The sequence below is a fragment of the Balearica regulorum genome, chromosome 3 (assembly GCF_011004875.1).
Source record: "Balearica regulorum gibbericeps isolate bBalReg1 chromosome 3, bBalReg1.pri, whole genome shotgun sequence".
Lineage (NCBI taxonomy): Eukaryota > Metazoa > Chordata > Aves > Gruiformes > Gruidae > Balearica > Balearica regulorum.
This window is the reverse complement of record NC_046186.1, coordinates 25443736-25464009: the sequence shown is the minus strand read 5'-3', so window position 1 is coordinate 25464009 and position 20274 is coordinate 25443736. Positions and strand designations below refer to the sequence as shown.

At 41.8% G+C, this 20274-nt stretch overlaps 1 protein-coding gene across 1 annotated transcript in view; it reads left to right on the top strand.

Moving 5' to 3' along the window:
* The first annotated feature begins 468 nt into the window (after positions 1-468).
* The window catches only part of CSMD1 (CUB and Sushi multiple domains 1), a 1232729-nt gene continuing 1212923 nt past the window's right edge, over positions 469-20274 (top strand). The window contains exon 1 of the mRNA XM_075747278.1: positions 469-1016. Within this exon, the coding sequence (XP_075603393.1) occupies positions 950-1016 (67 nt within the window). The 5' untranslated portion in view covers positions 469-949. The remainder of the gene's footprint in view (positions 1017-20274) is intronic.

Genomic DNA, 20274 nt, shown 5'->3' with positions numbered 1-20274 from the left:
CGAGCGGGGACCAAAGCAGCGAGGAGTTTCACCTAGGACTAGGGATTCCCACCCCACCCCAGCACACGCACCACCTGCGCCCCACATGTGGGTGGAGGAGCCGGGAGCCGGGCTGCGGGCTGAGCCAGGGGACAGGGCGCGGGGCAGCGCAGCAGGAGCCCCCCGGGCAGGTGTAGCCCTGCAGCCGCCACCCTTCCCCGCGCCGGGGGGCACCGGGCCGGGGGAAAGTCTTCTCCCCCCGGCCGCTTTCGGGGGACGGCGGCAGCCGCCCGGTTCCGCGGCCGGAGGGGTGGGGTGGGGGGCGCGTCCGCCCCGGGGGGGGGGGCCATGCGGGGGCCGGCCGGCGGAGCGGGGCGGCTGCGGGCTTGGCGTGCGCCGGCTGCGCAGCGCCGGCCCCTTCCCCTCTCCGTGGGAAGTGATGGTTGAGTCCGGTGGCGGCGGCTTCTCGTGTGGCTGGCAGCCGCTCCGCTGCGCTGCCTGCGCTGCTCTCGCCGCGATCCCTCCCTCCCTCTCCCCTCCTCCTCTTCCTCGCACTCCCCGCATCCCTCTCCTGCCGCCGCCGCCGCCGCTGCCCGGCTCTCCCCGCCGGCGGCCGTGGATGCAGCGCTTCCCGCGACGCCGGGCGTGCCTCCCCTCCCTCCCCTCCCCTGGGCGGGCGGCGGGCCGGCGGCGCCGGGGCTCCGCGGGGCGCTGAGGCGGCGCAGCCCCGCCGCGGCGCGGGACTGATGCTATGAGCAGAGCGGAGCGAGCCGCCCGCCCAGTCCTGCAGGAGGCGTCGGGCGCTGCGCGGCGCTCGGGACCCGGACCGCTTCTCTCCGCCTCTCCTCGCCCTGTGGTGGTTCTTTGGCGCTGTCCTTAGCCCCGCTGCCGCTCGGAGGACACGGTCGCAGCCGAGAAGAGCCGCCGGGGGTTTTGTGTGAGTGTGTGTGTGTGTGGAATAACTGCAGACATGACTGCGTGGAGGAAATTCAAGTCTCTGCTGGTTTTCTGCGCGGGGCTCCTCACTGCAGCTCACGGTAAGATTTGGGTTTCTTGCACTGGATTCGTGTGGGCTGTGGTTATGGTACTGATTTCCCCCCTCAGATAAACCGCTACCGCTCGGATGAGCTCTCTCCCTCGCTCCGTTCGTGCGCCGGTAAACAGCAGGCTCCCCGAGCCCGGTCTCCCTTCTCCCTGCCTCCCACCTCCCGCCGGGTCCTCCGGTGTTCCCCGAGGGCTCGGTTCCCGGCCGGCCACTTCCCCCGGGAGAAAGCAGCTCCCAGGAGTTGGACAGCAGCCGCTGCGGCGCGGGGAGAGGAGCCGTGCGCATCCAGCCGCCTGGGTAGCGCCGGAGTTTGGGAACACTTCGCTCTCCACGCACGCACGAACGGCGCTCGCTGCCGTGCGAGGGACAGTCCCCGGGTTGGCAAGTTTGGCTCTCCTCTCCTCCCGCCTCCCCGGCTTTTGCCGTGCTCGGGGGGGGAGCGCGGAGTGGGTGGCCGCGGAGAGCCGCCCCCGCTTGCCTTAAGCCGGCTCCGCTCCCCGCAAGTTACGCGGAGGTGGAGATGCGGGGCCGGGGTCCCCCTCCGGCAGCTGCCTGACCGTGCCAAAGGCAAGAGGGATCCTGCTCTGCTCGGCGTCCGGTGGGATCGTCTCCCACCCCCAGCTGGGTTTCTCCTTAAAATCAATGGGGGGAGGAGAAGCGAGGGGGCTGACGGTGGAGAATTGGGTTACACAACTTCAGTGCTGGCCTCAGCCCCATCACTTGCCTCATCGCTGGAGACAACAACTTCCCCATTATTCACTTCGCCTCTCATTAGCCCTGTCCTTTTTCATGCTGGGGGAGAGATGCGTGCGTGTGTGTGTGTGTGTGAGAGAGAGAGAGAGAGAGAGAGAGGAGGGAGGGAGGGAGGGACGGAGGGACGGAGGCTGCTCGCAGCTGAGCACCTGTCCCCGTTACAGCCTCTGCCTTCTCCCACCTCCCTGCCGGCTGTTTCTGCCTGCCTCCGGGAGGACGGTTCCCCTTGCGGTCTGTGCTGTCTGAGGCTTCCTTAACCCTTCCAAGGCGCTTTACATCGTTCCCACCATTTTATTTTTCTCACTGCTTTTTTTAGGTGCGGGGGTGGCTAGAGCGGGGGAAGTGGGGCGAACCGACCGCGGCCCGGGCTGACGGGCGAGGCTGGAGCCTTCCCCGTCCTGCGGCTGCCCGCGGCCCGGCTGCCTCGCCCGCCCGGGCGGCACTGCAGGGTGCCCTCCCTCCGGCAGCTTCTGGCCGTGATCCGCAGGGAGAGGCGGTGTAAGGCCAGCCCGGTCTGCCGGCAACCGGGCGGGAGCTTTGCCCGGTCCGGAGGAGCGGCTGCGGCTCCGCGCCAGCCCGGTGGTACCGCTCCTCTGCCCGGATCCTGCCGCTGCCTCGGTTCACCAGGCAACGCCACCCGGCTGCCCCCGGCCGCGCTGTCTCCGCGGGGAAAGGAGCGCGGGCGAGGAAAGGCGCCCGGCTTTCCTGGGCTGCGAAGCGGCTGGCTGCTGGAGACGGGGCTGCGCTCGGCGGCACGCACAGCCCGGGGCGGGCGGGGGCTTGTCGGCGTGGCCGCCCTGCCCAAACTTCGAGCATCCCCCCACCCCCCTCCCCGTGCCTCGGTCCCCCCGCCCGCCCGGGGCTTGGCAGCCGCTCCCAGCCCGCACACGTGCCGGGCGCCCCGGCGCTGCCCCGGGCAGGGGCCGGCCGGGCGGGGGAGCCCCGGGCCGAGCGGCGGAGCTGCGCCCGGCCGCCGCACACGGGGCCCGGCCGCCCCGGGACAAGCTGCAGCTGCAGCCGCTGCCGCGCCGGCTCCTGGGGCGGGCCGACACCCGCGACTCATTTGTTAAATACACTGTAGCTGGTTCTGTCGTTTGACATTTAAGTGTTTTCTTTTCATGGCTGACAGCACATATGAAAAGCTGGAGGCTGGATCATGGTTATTCAGAGGAGATCCGACGTGTTTTGCTTACATACAAAGGCTTTGCCAGGAACATTTGGGCACTGCCTCTGATGCTGCTCTGCAGAATGTAATTATACCTCGCTTAATGTGGAGCAGCAACACACCTACTTAAAGGCTACAAACTGACTTAATATTGAAGTCGAACAACAGGTAGAAGGGGAACCAGCGGGGACATTTGACATAATTCTTTCCCATTTACCTTCCCAGGCAATCGAGCACAGGTATCTATATTTAGTCAAATGTAATCCTGAGGCTGAAATTACATTTATAGTTTAGAGCGTGAAAGAACTCCTTCCTTAGTAACATGAAGAGCCTAGGCTTTCAGAAGCACATAAAATTTTAATTAATAGATCCCCAGAACTCTTTGTTTTACCAGCCTCTTGGTAGTGGAATCATTTGGTAGTCACCGTCATAGGAATTCACACGGGTTTTGGTTGGTTTGGGGGTTTTATGAGAAAAAAAGAAGTGCTGGATTTCTGGAGGTGTTGCCACAGGCGTTCCCTTATCTTTCACTAAAATGAGAAGGTGGGCTGATTTCCACATTGTTCCTCGTTATGAAATGAAATGGAAACCCTTTGTTGCTGTGCAATTTTCTGTAACTTTTTAAAGGGGCAAGAAAAGACGAAAATGACCGTACGTCATCGTTCATTGTGGTAGACATGAAGTGCAGTTCTATACATTTCTTTGGACTCATTTTGTCTGACTGATGCGTCTGAGTGTTTTGGAAAACATTTGAGGAATTCATCCCTGGCCATTATGCTTTAAGCATCAAGGGAAATTAGTATGGAGTCATATAAAGGAACCACTTTCCCAGAAACTACCCTATCATAGCAGTTATGCTTCAACAAGATAGGCAGCACGGTGTTCAGCTCTGCATGTTAAGATGGGCTTATTTAGAGAACCATTTGCTAATCTGATAGGTTATATCCTAGCAAAAGCGAGCATAAAAAACTATTGATTTGCTTGAGACACAAAGCACGTCAGTGTAATTTCTGTAAAAATTCATACTGCTAGGGAAAAAATGGTAAATTTAGACTGAACTCAGACTAAAATTCAAGATAAAAGATTAAAATATCTTTCTGCTGTGACTCGAGGACTGTGGAGGTCTGTGGACAACCTATTTTCAATGTAGAAATACATATTGCTTAATACTTAAAATTGTCCTGGCACATATTTTCAAGATCATTTCCTGGATTTGTTCGTATAACCAAATACAACACCTTCATCGCTACCTAATTGCCTCAAACAAAATGTGCATAAGCAGGCTATTGCAGAGAGGTATCATTCAGATTGATGGAAATAGCAAAGCGAAAACGTTTCTGTTCTTAAATCAAATTCAGACAGTGAAAGGACTCCCACATCCACAGCTTAGGATTTTGTTAAATAAAAAGAAAAAAAAGAAAAAGAAAAAGAAATAAACCCCAAAACATTTTATGTACCCTCTGTTTGCTGCTATCACTTTGTCAAAATAATTGCTATGACTACATCACACAAAGTTACCGCTATGTTTAAGGCCTACTCCTGTTGGACGGAGCGTGTTTGTCTCTTTTAAAGTCATGTGTTTGCTCTCTCCAAAGCAGTGTTTCTCAAACTGTGAAGCTGGTCTCTCTAGAGAGGCTCCATTCTCTTCCAGAGAAGACTAAAGCAATTCTAGGGAAAATGAGCTGAAAAAAAAGGATTTTTCAAAAGAATATCAGAGCTAGGTGTTGAATACCCAGCTGCAAGACCAAGAATTTGATGGATGCATTCCCCATCCCCTAGGCCAGTGAGGAACTGGCCATAGAACGACTGAAAAGAAAACAGCCAGCTCAGACCATGTAATATTTTAATGAAAAAATGTGTTTACTTTATGGTAAGACCTGTATCTTTCCCAATTTTCCATCAAGATATGTGTGTAATGTCCTTAACTCTGTATAGGAATAGGAAATATGGTCTATTTGAATATAATGTAGTGGAGAGCATATCGGTTCAACAAAGATTCCCCAAACACTCATTTTAGACCTTTGAATGCATAGATGAGATTTGAATTCCCACCGTCAGCCAGTGCAAGGTTATCAGTTTCTCTGGTGGGTGTGGAACAGGATACTGGTGTGAGGAGCTGGACGATGGTATACAAGCACAAGCAGGCGTGAGCACACATGAACTTCAGGATATATTGAAATCTGTGAGGGCACTTCAGCACCGTCTGTGATCTCTCTATATCGAAACCATTCTGCAGATTTTTTTCTATTTATTTTACTGTCACTCCCATGTCCCTTTATACAGACATGTATGATTTTGATCAGGCATGGGGTTTTTGTTGTGTGTGGGGGGGCAGTTTTCATTTTTTCCCCCTGCATACTGCTTTTTCTATACAAACATGGAATCTAGCTCATCTTATTATTAGTCGTTGTACAGTAGTATTATTGCATTGATATAGACAAGTTTTTAAAAGACATCTATGGGACTTTGGCCTCAATACCATTTACATTCATGAAAACTGGTCCCACCAAATTAGGAACAATCTGAAACAGTAAATATGTTAAACAGAAACCAGTGCATTTGAGATTTACCATGCTCTCTAGAAAGGCTGAAAAGCCTTAGGGACCACCGTTTTCAACTTTTTCAAGACACATAATCTGTACACTGTCACATTAAACTTCCTCTCTCAACCTTTCCTCGGAGAAGTAACTGCTTAATAGTGTGACTGTATAAAACCTCCAATGAATTTAAAGATAAGATGTAATTTCATTTTGCTCAAATCTGTATTGAGCAGTCGCATCTCCTTGGCCATGATGACATTATTCTGCTGGTAAACAGCTTTACGTGTAAGCACAGATACTGCAGTGTAGTGCCGGGCTGCCTGTAACCAGCAGAGGGATGCAGTGTGGAGAGGGGAATTACTGGTTGCACTGTACAATCCACCGCAGCCGTAGCACAAGTATGAGACGTGATCTCTAATAAAACTCGAGCATACAACTGGGTTTAAATCAGGGTCACCAGGTAAGAATCTGGCCTCTAGTTCTCTGTATGGCTGCAAAATTAGCCAGATTAGACTGAGCTAAATCGGATGTTCTTCCAATGTCTGCAGTGAACAAAGAATGAAAATCATATGGAAATTCTCCTAATGTGTATGAATCACTTTCTATTACTTAGATGTTTTACTTTTCTACGTCAGTTGCAGTTTCCTTTAAACCATTTTTATCAACCAGTAACTTTTGAAATAGGGAAAAATGCCATTAATGCCTGAGGAAAACTGTGAGATCTTACTTTGTCCTCGCACATCTTTGTTCTGGCTGGATGAAAGACTTCACTCAACTATATGGCATTTCTATTGCATTTAAGAAAAATCTACACTATATTTGTTATAAGCATTTCTCAATGGAATAACTGCTTAAACAAATTACTTGGATTATTGCTAGTGTTATATTGACACATGAAGGCTACATTCATCAGTTGCCTGCATTTAGTAATTGAATGGTAAATGGAAGCACACGTGCACTGGAAAATCTTACAAGAGTAATACTGCATCTTGTTGCCAATAACAAGTCTTACTTGCTTAGAGATGATCAATTTTTCTGCATATCTTAGTCATTTAAAAAAAAAAAAAAAAAAGAGAAAATGATAAGTTTCTTGCATTTTTACCTGGGGGGCACATTCAGTTAAAAGAGCAGAGCAAGATTTAATCACTGTTATATTGCTGATGATTAACCAGAATTCCTCTTGATTAATCAGAATATCATCAATGATTTGCTTTTAGCAAAAGATAAGAAAAAAAAAAAAATCACAATTTCTTGCAATTATAGTAATGCTTTAATTTCCAGCATAAAAATTAATCACAGTTACAGATTTATAATTATTAAATTATGCAATTTAACAATACATTCATGCATATTCTGAAAAAGTGATTCCACCTCTTTCAGCTTCATTTTTTGAGTCATCACTGTCAAGTAAAAGGTAACTTTGGACAGTTGTGAGGGCCCTATTCTGCTGCGGTGAAAACTGAAATTTCTATTGATTTCAGCAGTAGCTGGATTGGCCAATTTTGAAAAGATTGCTCCTCCGAATGAGGCAGACAGGGTAGATACTGCAGCTGAATAGTGGAGCCAGACCCTGTTTGACATGAGCTCTCGTGGCTGAGAACTTCTGACAAGGTTTACATACATGTAAGAGAGAAAAAAAGGAAAACTGGGTGAATCTGAGCAATCAACCTTGGTAATATTAAAAGATATATATATTTATGGAAGTAATTTGTTTTTAAACAGTATCTTGGATATCTCCAAGCATGGTTTTATCTGACTTCTACCTTGCTTCCTCTTTTTTTTTCCCCTCTGCTTTTTCCTTAAAGAAATTATGAAGGACAATATACAGAGAAACCTAGTATCATTTTACTCTTCGGATGTTTTATGTCTCTCCTACAGTAACCCATGGATACTGAAGTACAGGAGCATGTTCTGTATTCCTGTCTCTGTTGTACAGTGGCTTTCCAAAAGAAACGTTCGCAACACTGCAGCTGAGACAGAGCTGAATAAATAATAATGGATAAAACTGTGTGTGTAGCGTTTGTTTTGCAAACTTGCATAAAATATGGTCAGCATTTTAAAATTACAGTTTGCAGCACTTGTTCCACGCCTTATTCTCAGTTTCAAGGTGATGACTTTTTCATGCAATTTTGCCAAACATGAAGTTTTTCTTACTTCTTGTCTGAAAGTTTTTCTTGTCTTTTTTATTGGAGAGCCGTTTCTAAACCCATATTGGTTTGTTATTGAGATGTTTTTACAATTCTGTTGTTTGCAGCAAACCCTTGACATTTGGCAGAGAGCAAATGTGGGGCTAGGGACATATCTTTTCCTCATCCTGTGATTTGCAGATCAAATGTAGCCATGATAAAATACTTCATAAATTATTCTTTACTTCCTTTGACCTGTATTACTCGCCATATCATGTTCACATGCAAAACCCAAGACAAACAAATATTCAAACTTATATTTTGCTTACACTGGTGCTGAAACACCAGCGATGTACAGTGCACTGTGAACAAAAGTGCAGCCAGTTTTGTTCTGTATTTGAAGCTCAGGTTCAAGGATGGGCCTAAACACACTGGGGACCACAACCAGGATAATTTCTTTTTTAAATACTGGCCCAGCTGTAGCTTGGGTTTAAAGCATCTTCACTGTGCTTGCAATGCCTGCTGCTGAAATGGATGGAGGAGCTTGGCACGCTTAGTGTATCCAAAATACATGAACGAGAGCTTAGTGTATCCAAAATACAAGAATAGAAACTTAGTATATCCAAAATACATGAACGAGAGCTTAGGCTTGGCTTTGGGCATTGTGCTTGAGCTAGCAGGAATACACGTGAGCTCATGGAACCTGCCTTGCCCTGCACCTTAGAGAAAAATGACAGGTGACTGTGAGGATAAGAAAAAAGGAAAGAAAGAGCATTGCTTCTTGCACAACAGTGAAGGTTTTGAAAAGGCCATTTTGATAAAATAAAATAAAATAAAATAAAATAAAATAAAATAAAATAAAATAAAATAAAATAAAATAAAATAAAGTGTTTAACTTATTTTTAGACTAATTTTACATGCTTCTGGTTGTGAAACAAATGGTCATGACAAATCACACTGTTCTCACTAATGTCTGTGGGATATCAATGCAGAATCTGACTGCTTCCAAGTGACTAAGTACACTATTTTAGCTTTGCCCCAGCAGCCAGATTCTCTATTGGTATCCCGCTGATATTTCTTATAATACATAGATTGAGTCATACCAAGAAGTTTTTTTGGGGAAAAGCTGTTTTATAATTCAGTTTTAGAACCTCAGTACAATCAAGCAACTGCTAATATCACAGTCGGTGACCCTCTGCATTTGTAGACATCTCTCTTGAGAAAATAAATTGATTTTCTTTATCTTAGCACGTAAATATCCCCAGTGCACACTTTGACCCGTTGTTTGCAGTGTCTCTAACACTGAAGAATGTAGCGTTAATAGATTTTACGAAGTCAACAGTGGCAGCACTAGTAGCATTTTGACTGTGAGCTATACTCTGCCATTTCTATCTTGCTTTCCTATGAAACGTGTATAGGGGAGGTTTTATCATGCTATTTATCATGGTATTTAATTAACATAAATGCAAATGCTTAAATTCCCCCCTCTGCCCCACCTCCCCCGCTACATAAACTAGTTAACTTGCAACAAATCGGCCAGTTTGTAGAGAAAAAGCATTGTGCTATGCAGAAGTAGGTATGTTGGACACAGACTCTAGCTGTCAGCTGAATAGTTTGGGTTCCCCTGTGTCAGATTCGGACCAGTTAGGACCTGTTCCAAAGGCTGGGGTACTCACCAAAAAACGCCACCTCTCATTAACCTTAATGGACTTCGAATCTGGCCTTCATTATAGCCATAGGTCACACAGAGAACTTGTATTAAAACAAGGATGCTGGAACAAGTAATAAAGAGAATTCAAACTCTCAGTTTTTATTAATATGAAATGTTATGCAAACAATCACAAAAATGCTGTTTACGTTGAAGATGATAGATGATGCCTCAAATTTTTTGACCTATCTGAAGTGTATCTCACTCCACTGGCTTTCACTAGTTATATAATTTATTTGCTTCTGAGGAGAGATTAACCTTTAATTGCTTTCTTTAGCAACATTTAGTAAACAGACTGATAGCATGGAGATGATCTATGCAAACCGCAAAGAAGGATTTCTTCAACTCATGTTGCCATGACAATTTAGATTTTTCCTGTCAACTCTTGAGAAGCTCCGAAGTAATTTCTTTAAAGCAACGAATCAGAGAATATTTTGGAAATTGAAGTTTCTCTCTTTTTTCAATTTAGTATCATTTAACACAGCAAGGGTCCTGACCCAAAAGATTTTAGAATCCACAAACAAGAACTATTGTAAAAAAAAATAACATCATGAAACCCTCTTCATGGATCTCTCTTGATTTGCACCAGAACCGAAGCTGACTTCAGATGCGTTATCGAGTGATTTAGATTTCATGTATTAACTATATGATAATAATAAATAGTCATCATAAAAACAATAATGGATAATGAAGAGTGAAGAGGCTAGCTTATAGCTGCCATTTTCATCTTCATGACAATATTTTATCTTGCAGCTATTTTGAAGAAATTAGATTACAGAAGGATTATAGAACAAAGAAGGACTACTCATTTCATTTTTGTTACAGTTCCAATTATAAAATTACTTCAATGAATGAGGAATAAAATCAAAAGGCTGTTGTCCACATATTTAAATTACTATCCAAGATACTTCCTGTATATAATGTTATTACTAATCAAACTGAACTTCCCTCTTTTGATTTGTTTTAAATGAAATGGATTGTTTTGAAAATACCTAAAACTAGTTCAAACTACTTTAATTTAATTCTTAAGAAATAAATTACTGGCTTAAAGAGGTATTTCTTAGGTTGCTGTTAGCAGTGAGGGACACATGGTAAAAGAAAAGAAGATAACGTGAAGTGCTGTTTCTGCTGGGAAAATAAGTTTCTCTGTATAGAAGACAAGAAAAGTAGCTCAGTAATGGTTTTCTTTTTAAAATGTTCCTGGCAGATGATGGCTACTGAGTTGGTGTAGTTTGTTTACCGCTTTGCAATGGATTTGAGATGAGTCATATCACATTAGAAGGAAAATTGAGAAGTTGTTTTGTCAAAGTGAATTCAGTTTTCCTTTTTTTCATATATACTCAAATTATTAGTTCTCTTTAAACAGAGACACCTAATTGATTTTTGTTTAGTGTTGACTCTTGTTTTGTCCATAACTCCAAGTTCCTGTTGCTAGAAATGGTAAGTCCCTATCTATAATTTCTGTATACTGGATAAGGTGACTGAGCTGGACTCTCCTTTCAGTTAGCCTTGTGCATCTTCTTTGAAGTGCAAGCCATTCTATTGCCAAGCTAGTTTGGACCACAATAATTTCAATCTCTACAAGCACGGTTGTTTTTTGGAAGCCTTGCCTTCAGGATGGAACGTGACTGAATAAAGACTATAGGATGGGTCCTCAAGATTTCATGCTGTAAAGAAATCTTTACTTCTGTCGTATTTCCTTACTGACTTTATAAGACCACTTTACTGGTAGTGCATCTCAGGGTATCCACAAACACTGTTAAGGTAAAGTGGTACTTACTTATATGAATATTTGATAAAGAAACAGACTTGTGGATGGAATACTGTTATGATACATCAGGTCATACGCCTTCAGCATGAAAATCAGCCTTCTTTTTCCAAAATATCTGATGGAAGAGGAGATCCATTCATTGAATAAAAGAACATGTACATACTGAACAATAAAAGCATCTGTCTGAGCTCATTTTACCTGCTAAACACGTTTTAGTGCAAAGTTCAAGGACACTGGGAAGGGGGCAGAAGGTACTGTTTATTGTCAAGACCCTAGATTTGTGTGTTTACTTTCTTTTCAGAAGTGCCAAATATCTGCAGTTCCCACTGACTTAAGAGAAATCTACAGATCTCAGCACTTTTGAACATCAAGGAATTTATACTATACTTACTTTTACACTTGAGAATCATCATAATGTGAATGTAATAAAGTGTTGTAAGGAGAATAGATAGACAACAGTATACAACATTTACTATTGTTATCTCTCAGGTAGTATCTGAATTAAGCAAAGTTTCCAAATCTAGAATTCTTGTGCTATTTTTTTAGGAAGGAGAGATTCCTCGAGGGAAGTTGTGGTTTGTTTTTCTTTAAAACTGTTGTACTTAAGTAATTCTGTGTATGAAAAAAACCCTGTATCTGATGTACCCTGGAACAAAATGTTTGTGATTACAAAGCAAACATTAAAAGCAGCAGCAAATCAGAATTTGGAATGAAGCCAACTCATAGACTACTGGCTATATTGGATAATGGAGGATGTTGTCCTGGCCCAGAATTAAAAACAATCAGTTCCACTTCCACTTTATTTCCTCTCAGGGTATTCATCATTTTTACATTTATCCCACATTGATGGTAACTAATTGCAGTTCCTTGGGGCTCTATTTTTCTTTCTAAGAAACAAGCTGATTGTAAGGGGTGAGGCAGTACTTTACAGCTCTGGTGGAAAAAAGGTATCATCTGCCCAGATTTACCACTGTAGGATAGCCACCAAACTTCTTTTGATGTTATTGTGCATTGTTCTGCAGACCAAACTTGCGGGATGAATAGATTTGTGCAAATGTTTTGAATGTGCTTTGTCACATAGCACTGGTACATTCAGGTACAGTTTTGTAAAGCAGAAGCATTTTGTGTGACTGTCTCAACAGCAGTTCACTTCTCAGATCTACTCAGTCACACTGCTCTTGTCTAGGTACTATCCCAAAAGAGTGACGTGCATAAGGATCAGATGCCCTGGCGGGAGGGAATCAATTAGAAAAAGAAACTACTCTTTGATCCTAGAAAGATAATGTACTGCCCACTGTGAAAAAAATACGCTATTGTAGTGGCAGAGACTGTGTCAGGTGAGGGATGGGCAGTCAGCACAGAGGACAGCACAGGCAGCCGATGGAAATCATTCTTCTATTTTGTTGACACACTCTCTAGTAGTACCACTGAGGAAAATAAGCTATATCTATCTCAAAAAAGAAGCTACATATGAAAAAGCATGACAGCATGTAACGAGGGTTTCAGTCAGGACTATTTTACCTTTTTAAATCAATCCTTACTCTTGTCATTTGCCCTCTTCCACTCCATTATTTTTTAGGATATTTTATCTATCATTATATTTATTCTTTAAATGAAAGTTCGTTAGGCAGTCATGTGTACAGTGTGATTTATTAATTTGCTTTATGCTAAATCCTGGAGTATAGGGACCCATCATACAAAGGATTATATGAACACAGAGAAAATGAAATGGACAGCATGGCGAAAGGAAACTCAAATCTGGGGAATGTTACTTCCCGCATGACCAGAATCAAGCAAAAAAACCTTATGTTCTGAAACTTAGCCCATAGGAGCTTCATGCTGCCCTGTATTTTACAGAGGACATAGCCCAGATTAGTTCACTCTCATCCATCAATAATTATTCAGATTGATTTCTGATCTCCATTGCTGACATTTGTATTACTGAAGAGCAATGCATAATCAGCTTCCCTTACTGTCTCCAGTAACGCAGGCATACTGGTGTAGTCCAAGCAGAACTGGTAATACAGCTCAAAACTTAAAACTGCTGCTGGAAAGTGCCCTCAGTGGAAGCTCTGGTGCCACTATTGTGCAGGTCTGATGTGGTCTGATAAATAACGACTGGTGCTCTCATTGGCATGGCAGTCCGGTTGCTAAACTGATAAACTGATACACAGGCTTTACGTTGAGATGCTGAAAACAATGGCTTTTATCTTGTAGGGCTGGCACCATCATATCTGCAACGTTCAACACTATTTCTCTTTCCTTTCCCCTTACTGTTTCTTTAAAATTTTCCTTTTACAGACCTTATCTTTCTTGTTCCAGTCACTCTACAATTTCCTCCTCAGCTGAAGGAGTATAAGACACCTTCTTTGTTATGCTCTGAAGTGTCTGTTTAACATTCCCATGGAGGAAAGCGCCCAGGGTCTAATCTGTGACACTCCTGCACTAGGAGCAACCAGCACAAAGGCTGAAGATGAGCACAGGGCACTCTTAAGACCTGATGAACCAAGTCAGGGATGTAACCTGTGCCCAGATTTTGTACAAGTCCCATGAATTTGGTTAAGTTTCAGTCTTCACATATTTAAAAATGCAAAAAGCGTCACATCAAATCAGACCAAAATAACCTCTCTCTGACAATGGCCATTAGCAAATGCATAGAAAAAAATGCAGGAAACAAGATATAGACAGCCTTATATTTTAGCAGCTTCTGGCCAGTTTAGGGAACTCTTAGCCAGAGGTTGCAGCTATGTTCAACATCCATCAACAAATTTAACCTTCATGATCTGTTCTTGAACCTATTCATAATTCAGACTACCCCACTATTTTCTGACAATCTGTTTTACAATTTAATTCCTGCTGTGCAGAAAAGCACTGCATTTTGCTTGTTTTGAAGCTTCTACCTGCTCATTTCCCTGAGCACTTCCAGCTCTTCAGAAATACTTCACTCTGCATAGAACTTTGCATCTGATAGATAGGAAGGGGTGACATGAATCTGTAAATTACATACTTTTCCCATGGACACCTAAAAATTCCATATGGCTATTTATATTAACTCCAAGTAATACTAATGTATGATTCCCAAATGCATTTCTCATAATTTTAACAATCATGATGTTGTAGTCAGTGTTGCTGGTGCGCTTAAAAGAATAATAGCCTGTATTTCATTATAAACAGCCGCTTCCCTCTACCCTACCATCTATTACCTAGTTTTTATTCTGATCAATGACATTTTGATTGTTTGCTTTCCAGTAAATAGTAAAGACTGTACATGGTGACCATCTGAATGACAATTATGTTCAACAATTTGGCGTATGAGAGATTTCTGGAGGGACAGTAGAGAAAATACTTAGGAAATTAGGTCCTGGTAAGAACTGAATGAAGCAAACCAGGTGGTTAGTGATCTCCTGTCCCACTGACATCTATTTACATGGAGTGTGTTCATAGCTCACTAATAACATAAAAAGTGCACTGTATAGTAGCTTCATCTTGCATATATGCCTCTCTGTGGTCAGTCAGCCCAAGTCCAGTGTATCACTGGTTGCAAGTCATATCTTGATGGTGTTCTCTTTCCTGGAACAATAAGCAAAAAGTCTGGTGAAAATTGGTGGGGGTCGTGGAAAACTTTAATGATGGGATCTGGTGAAGGATTGGGTTTTGGAGGAGATTAGGGAAACATTGCAAGAATTCCTGTTAGAAAAGATTTGGGAAGAGGTCCATTATCCTGAGAAAACTGAAACCGTATAATCCTTCTAAATCATCCAATTTTCCTCCCCCACGACGACCCACATGTAGAACAAATTGTAAAAATTACAAAACAACATTGAAAATTCTGCCCCTAAATAGAAGCTTGTCTCAAACCTTAAAACATGCAAGATATTCCATGATCTTCAATCCGTATGTTTCTGGGTTTAGTTTCGTATTAGAAAATTTGTCACTGTCTGAAAAAGAATTGTTTCTTTTGTTCCCTAAGACAGCAGCCTTCCTACATGCATTTAAGCCAGCTCTGAATGGGAGGTACAAATTCTGCCCTTCCCCTTTATTCGATCTCTTCCTCTCAGCACTGTCTATAGAAAAGACTATCAGCATCATAAAAACAAAACAAAGCGATGCAAATAAATGATTAGCAAAAGCATAGCTGACCATTACGAACAACAGTAGCATGAGATGATAGAAGAAATGAGAATCTCATTAATGTTAGCAAGTCTCCCATGTCTGTTCTTGCTCCTTCTTTCTGAAAGGCTCTATTTAATTTCCATAAAAGTGAAGTTTCTGAATATTTCTTGATAGAGTCTATTCAGGAAAGGAAGGCATTAATTACTCCTGTCCTGTGCAAACAAAATCATTGCTTAGCTTTTGAGAACTGACAAGAACACAGGTTTCAGAAAGATGACTGGAAAAGGACTACATCCGAACAAGATGTAATGTATCTGACGTACTGTAATCTACATTTCCAGGAAGACAAGGGAACGATTGAGTTCTTTGAGTAGAACTGTTTTAATGGGATAACAAAATTATTTTTCAAGCACATTTTGTTTTCTGCTTGATTAGGAAAAAAATCAAACATTTATTAAAATGAGAAAATGTCTGAACAGCTAAAGATTATGATCAAAAACCAGATTAAATTTACAAATAAAACCTGTGCTTAATTAAAAAGTAATTGCTCATTTTAGGTAGCAATACTTTAATGCTGGTTTGGGATGGCATAAAAATTTGTGTAGTCCTGTGTTTATATATTAAGCTTGCCTCTTTTAAGAATTACTCACTCGACAATAAGAAAAAATGCCATATAGAATGTCTCAACCACTTTCATGGCAGGATCAGATGGCATGTACATTTAGTTGCTCGAATTAGTAGAATAGTGTTTCTTTGGAGAAAATTATTTAGAGATTTTTTGTTAACTATAACATTCCTTACTGTTATGTTGCTGGCATTGTCCTTCAATATCTGTCTTTTCTTCTCTTTGCCTAGAATAATTTTTGGTTAGTATAGCGCATGTACCTGAAAAATTCAGAAAATAAAAACCTGCTAATTATTCTAATGCATATAATATAACTTATTAATTCAAGAGCTAGACATGAGATGTGCTGAACTCTTCAGTTCCTAATTAATTTCATGGATGTTGAGGACACTCAGTGGTAAATAAATACACAGACGAATTGAAACATCAAGGTCTCCCTTTATTGTGAAGATATTTACATCTGGTACTTAGATTACTGAACTACCACCCAACGGTTACTTTAACCCAGAAACACCTAAATTTACACATGCCTATTTTTCATTAGAAAATTTCCTTTGAGCCTAAAATTACATTTCTAGGCATACTCAGAATGGTTGCATACTGTCAATTTGTATATGACTACTATTGAATAGTCATTGTAATCTTCAATATAAATGTTCTTCCATAGGGATAAAACTGCTTGGCTTTCTTTAAGTGCTCCTGCCAACTTTGGCTTTACGTAAGATATTCCTGGGGGTGGAAGTGGTGCCCTCTCATGTTCCCACAGTCGAAAGAGTAATTTAACAGTTGGAGCACTTAGCTAGATTGTGGAAAAAACCACATTCAGCTTCCTCTTCCCTCAGAAGGTTAAAGCCTGTCTCATCCTTTTTTTCTGGCATATACTGTGACTGCCCTAGGCTCTCCCCTTTTGGTGCCGTGAAGGTTTCCTGTTAAAGTTTCCTTTGGAGGTAGAATGTTTGGGTTCCAAACCTTGCTTAAAGGAACTTAATATAAAATATTTAAAAAGCTGCTGGAACTGTAACTGGACTCCTACTGGTCCCCTCTTAGACGGGGAGCATTACTCACCACATCAGAGTTGTGCTCCCAGTTGGGTTTCTGTCTTGCTCAGTGAATATTCAATTATTCTATGAAAAGTGGAACTGTAAGTAGTCCACCTGGAATACTGCTCTGGGGTTCATTTGCCAGGAAGCACCTAAAAGGTAGGTGCTGCAATACCTATTTTCAGCTCATTTCAGGAAATAATGTTTTTTATGATTAGGGCCTTAACAATCATTATGTTACGCCCTTCAAGTAAAATCTACAAAGAAATCTTACAAAGAGAGGTATGCTATTATCAGGGGATTGTTTGATTTGTCCTGTGGTTCATATTTATTTAAGACCTAGGCAAAATATTTTTTTTTTCCTTCTAATACAGAGTTTGCAGCGCCACTTAGCTAATGACATATCTACCACATCTCTGCTGACATTGCCATTGATATTGGAGAGATGAAAAAATTTAGGTCTAGGTATAATACTCCCATTTGGATTTGCATGTATTAGTTTTAAGGTGCCCAGTTACCATAGTAATAAATATAGTATAAATACAGGTGTGTACATGTGTCTCAGAGAGAGAGACAAATAATTGCAGTCATTTGAATCTCTTGTGGATGTAGTCCCATAGTCACCTTTCATTGTTCTCAAATTTTGTCCGTTTTTCTAATAATGTAAAAAACATTCCCTTGGTTTCTGAGTGCAGCAGCCATGGCAAGCGGCTGCCACATAGGAAGATGTCCTGTCTGAAATACTTCACCGTAACCCACTGAAGTTCTGCAGCTCAAGTCCATGACCTTGAACTTCAACCAGGGATTTCTGAAATACTGGAGCGATGTGCTGGCAGTGTATTGCCTTGCTTATCAGCTGCAACATTACATGGGTTTTCACCTCAAGGCACAGGGAGTCGTGGTAATTGAGACTAGAGGCCACAGATGTGTAAATTTATCAGTAAGTCCATTTCCCTCCGGATGACACATGGCATTTTGGCTCTCTCTAAGTGGAGGAATGCATTTGGAACAGCTTTTGATAGCTCTCCCACCGCACTAAAGATTAGAGCAGCCTGGAAAGCTCCTCCCCACCTCCATGCATGCAAAGTGAACAAAATCTCTTGAGTTTTACCACTCTATATTGGTGACAATAGTTTGTTCCATTTTACTACGTGTGGTAAAATAACACATACACATGCACAAAAAAACCCTGAACAACAACAAAAGAAACAGCATGAAGTACACACTTTCTGTGATTTTTTTCTCATCGAAACCAGTTCTGAAAACATACTTTTGTGGAGCTAGCAGGGAACCCGGAGGGACAAAAGGCTATTTACTGACAAAATTTAAACCAGATCTGTCTAGGAATAATTTTTGCAGATTGAAAAAAAAGCAAGCAAGTCTTCTTTCTTCAAAAAGTCTTCAAAAAAAGACTAAAGACCGTCCAAGAAACTATACATCAGTGAATTTAACAAGGGTTGTGGGGAAAATTAAACTACCATAAGGAAGTGTGAAAGAACAGCTTGAAAATCAGTTTGATTAAGGATAACCAGCATAGATTCAGGCAGGGGAGGTCATGCTTAACTAACCTGCTGGAGTTCTTTGAAGATATTACTGCCAATGTAGATAAGGGAAATTCAATGGATGTAGTCTACTTGTAAGTCTTTGACAAGGCACCACATCTGAGATTAATGGCTAAGAGAAATCATCATGAAGGCAAAGAAACTGTGGGATGAAAAACTAGTTTAAGTGTAGGCCACGAAGGGAAAAGCTGGATGGAGTTTCCGAGAAGTTAGTGTTAGGCCCTCTGTTGTTCGTGATTATTTATGTCTGAATGTAAGTGATGGGGGGAGAATTTCTAGCTTATGTGAGAGCTAAAAGCATAGCAAGAGGCACAGAGCAATGTGATCATATTCAAAAGGTATTGTATCATCTATATAACTTGTTAGCAAAAATAAACATAACTGGGCTAGGAAAATATAAAATAATTAATCTGGGAACACAAAACCAAATTAGCAAATGCTCACTAAATAAAACAATCATCCTATGTACTAAGCAAGAAAACAAATTGGGAATTATTGAGGAAATAAATTGAAGCCATCAGCCCAGAGTAAAGCAGCATTTTAAAAGGTCAACAAGATGCAAAGTGGTTTTAGAAGACAGAAAACGTATCAAATAAAACAAAGAATATTGTTAGTGTACACAAAATCATAGTAAAAGCATCTCTAGGACATAGTCTGCAATATTGCTAATGGTTGTTCAGGGAAAATAATATTTTCATTTTGGGATTCATTGTAGGGAAACAAAGGATATAAGGTCCCAATAGCTGAACTGTGAAGAATGTTAAAGAACCTCAAGGTTTTTTTACTGTAAACCAGGAAAATATATGATGTTTTTATTATAGTAGGACCCAGGGATTCTAGGCAAAATTAAGGTCCTATTGTGTTAGGCATGCTAATTGTAGACAGCACCTTCCTGTGCCAAGGAGATTATAATAAAACAGCTTAACTATACAGACAAGGGAAAAAAAGATACAAAGGACACAGTAATTTATCCAAAGAAGGTCTGTGCCTGAACTGTGATCTAGGATTCATATTTTATGAGTCCCAATTCAATATTTTATATAATGAGTTACATTATTCCTTTAGAAGTATAAGGGTTTTGCTTAATATGGGGTAGAAAACCTAGGTGATTATCTTTTTTATACATATATATAAGCTTAGAAATAGAAAATTCTTATGCTGCATTTATTCAGATCTTAACCTAAGTCACTGATTCTACAGACCTCCACTTAAATCTAATAAAGATTAGATTAAATTCTTAAGGAATCTCCATATTAATTCCTAAATATTTGAATTCCAGAGTAAGAAATACATATTAATTTTTAAGATAAAATAATTAATTAATATATAAGTAAGTCCAGCAGGCATCTGCTTTTATAGGAGAAAAAAGAGATTTAAAAATTAACAAAAATTTACTGAAATAGCTATTTTTCTTTTAAGGTGGACTTCATTTCTTCCTGACTTTCTTATGCTCTGAGGTCTGCTAGGAAAGAAGAATATTCTCAGAAGATCAGCATTTCCCCTTAGTTATGGGAAGTTTCTTTGCTGTATGACTCAGAGCTTTGAAGTTCATATATTCAATCTTTTCTTTTATACATATATTCACTCTTATAGCTAGGGCTAGATCCAAAAAGAGACTTTGCTGCTACAACACTAGGAGCCCCAGTACCTAACTTCCAAACATCTGGTCCCAAAAAATGAAACCAGAAGTCAGTGTTAAGCTTTATTTAATAAGCTTTATTTATTGGGAAAAACCTGGGGATCTTGGAATAGAACCGTAAATAGGCACTGAGCAGGGTGTTTGTAGCAAAAGATACAGTACCCCCTCTCTCTTCCTTCTCTAGGACAGAAATATTTTGCTCAGCCCT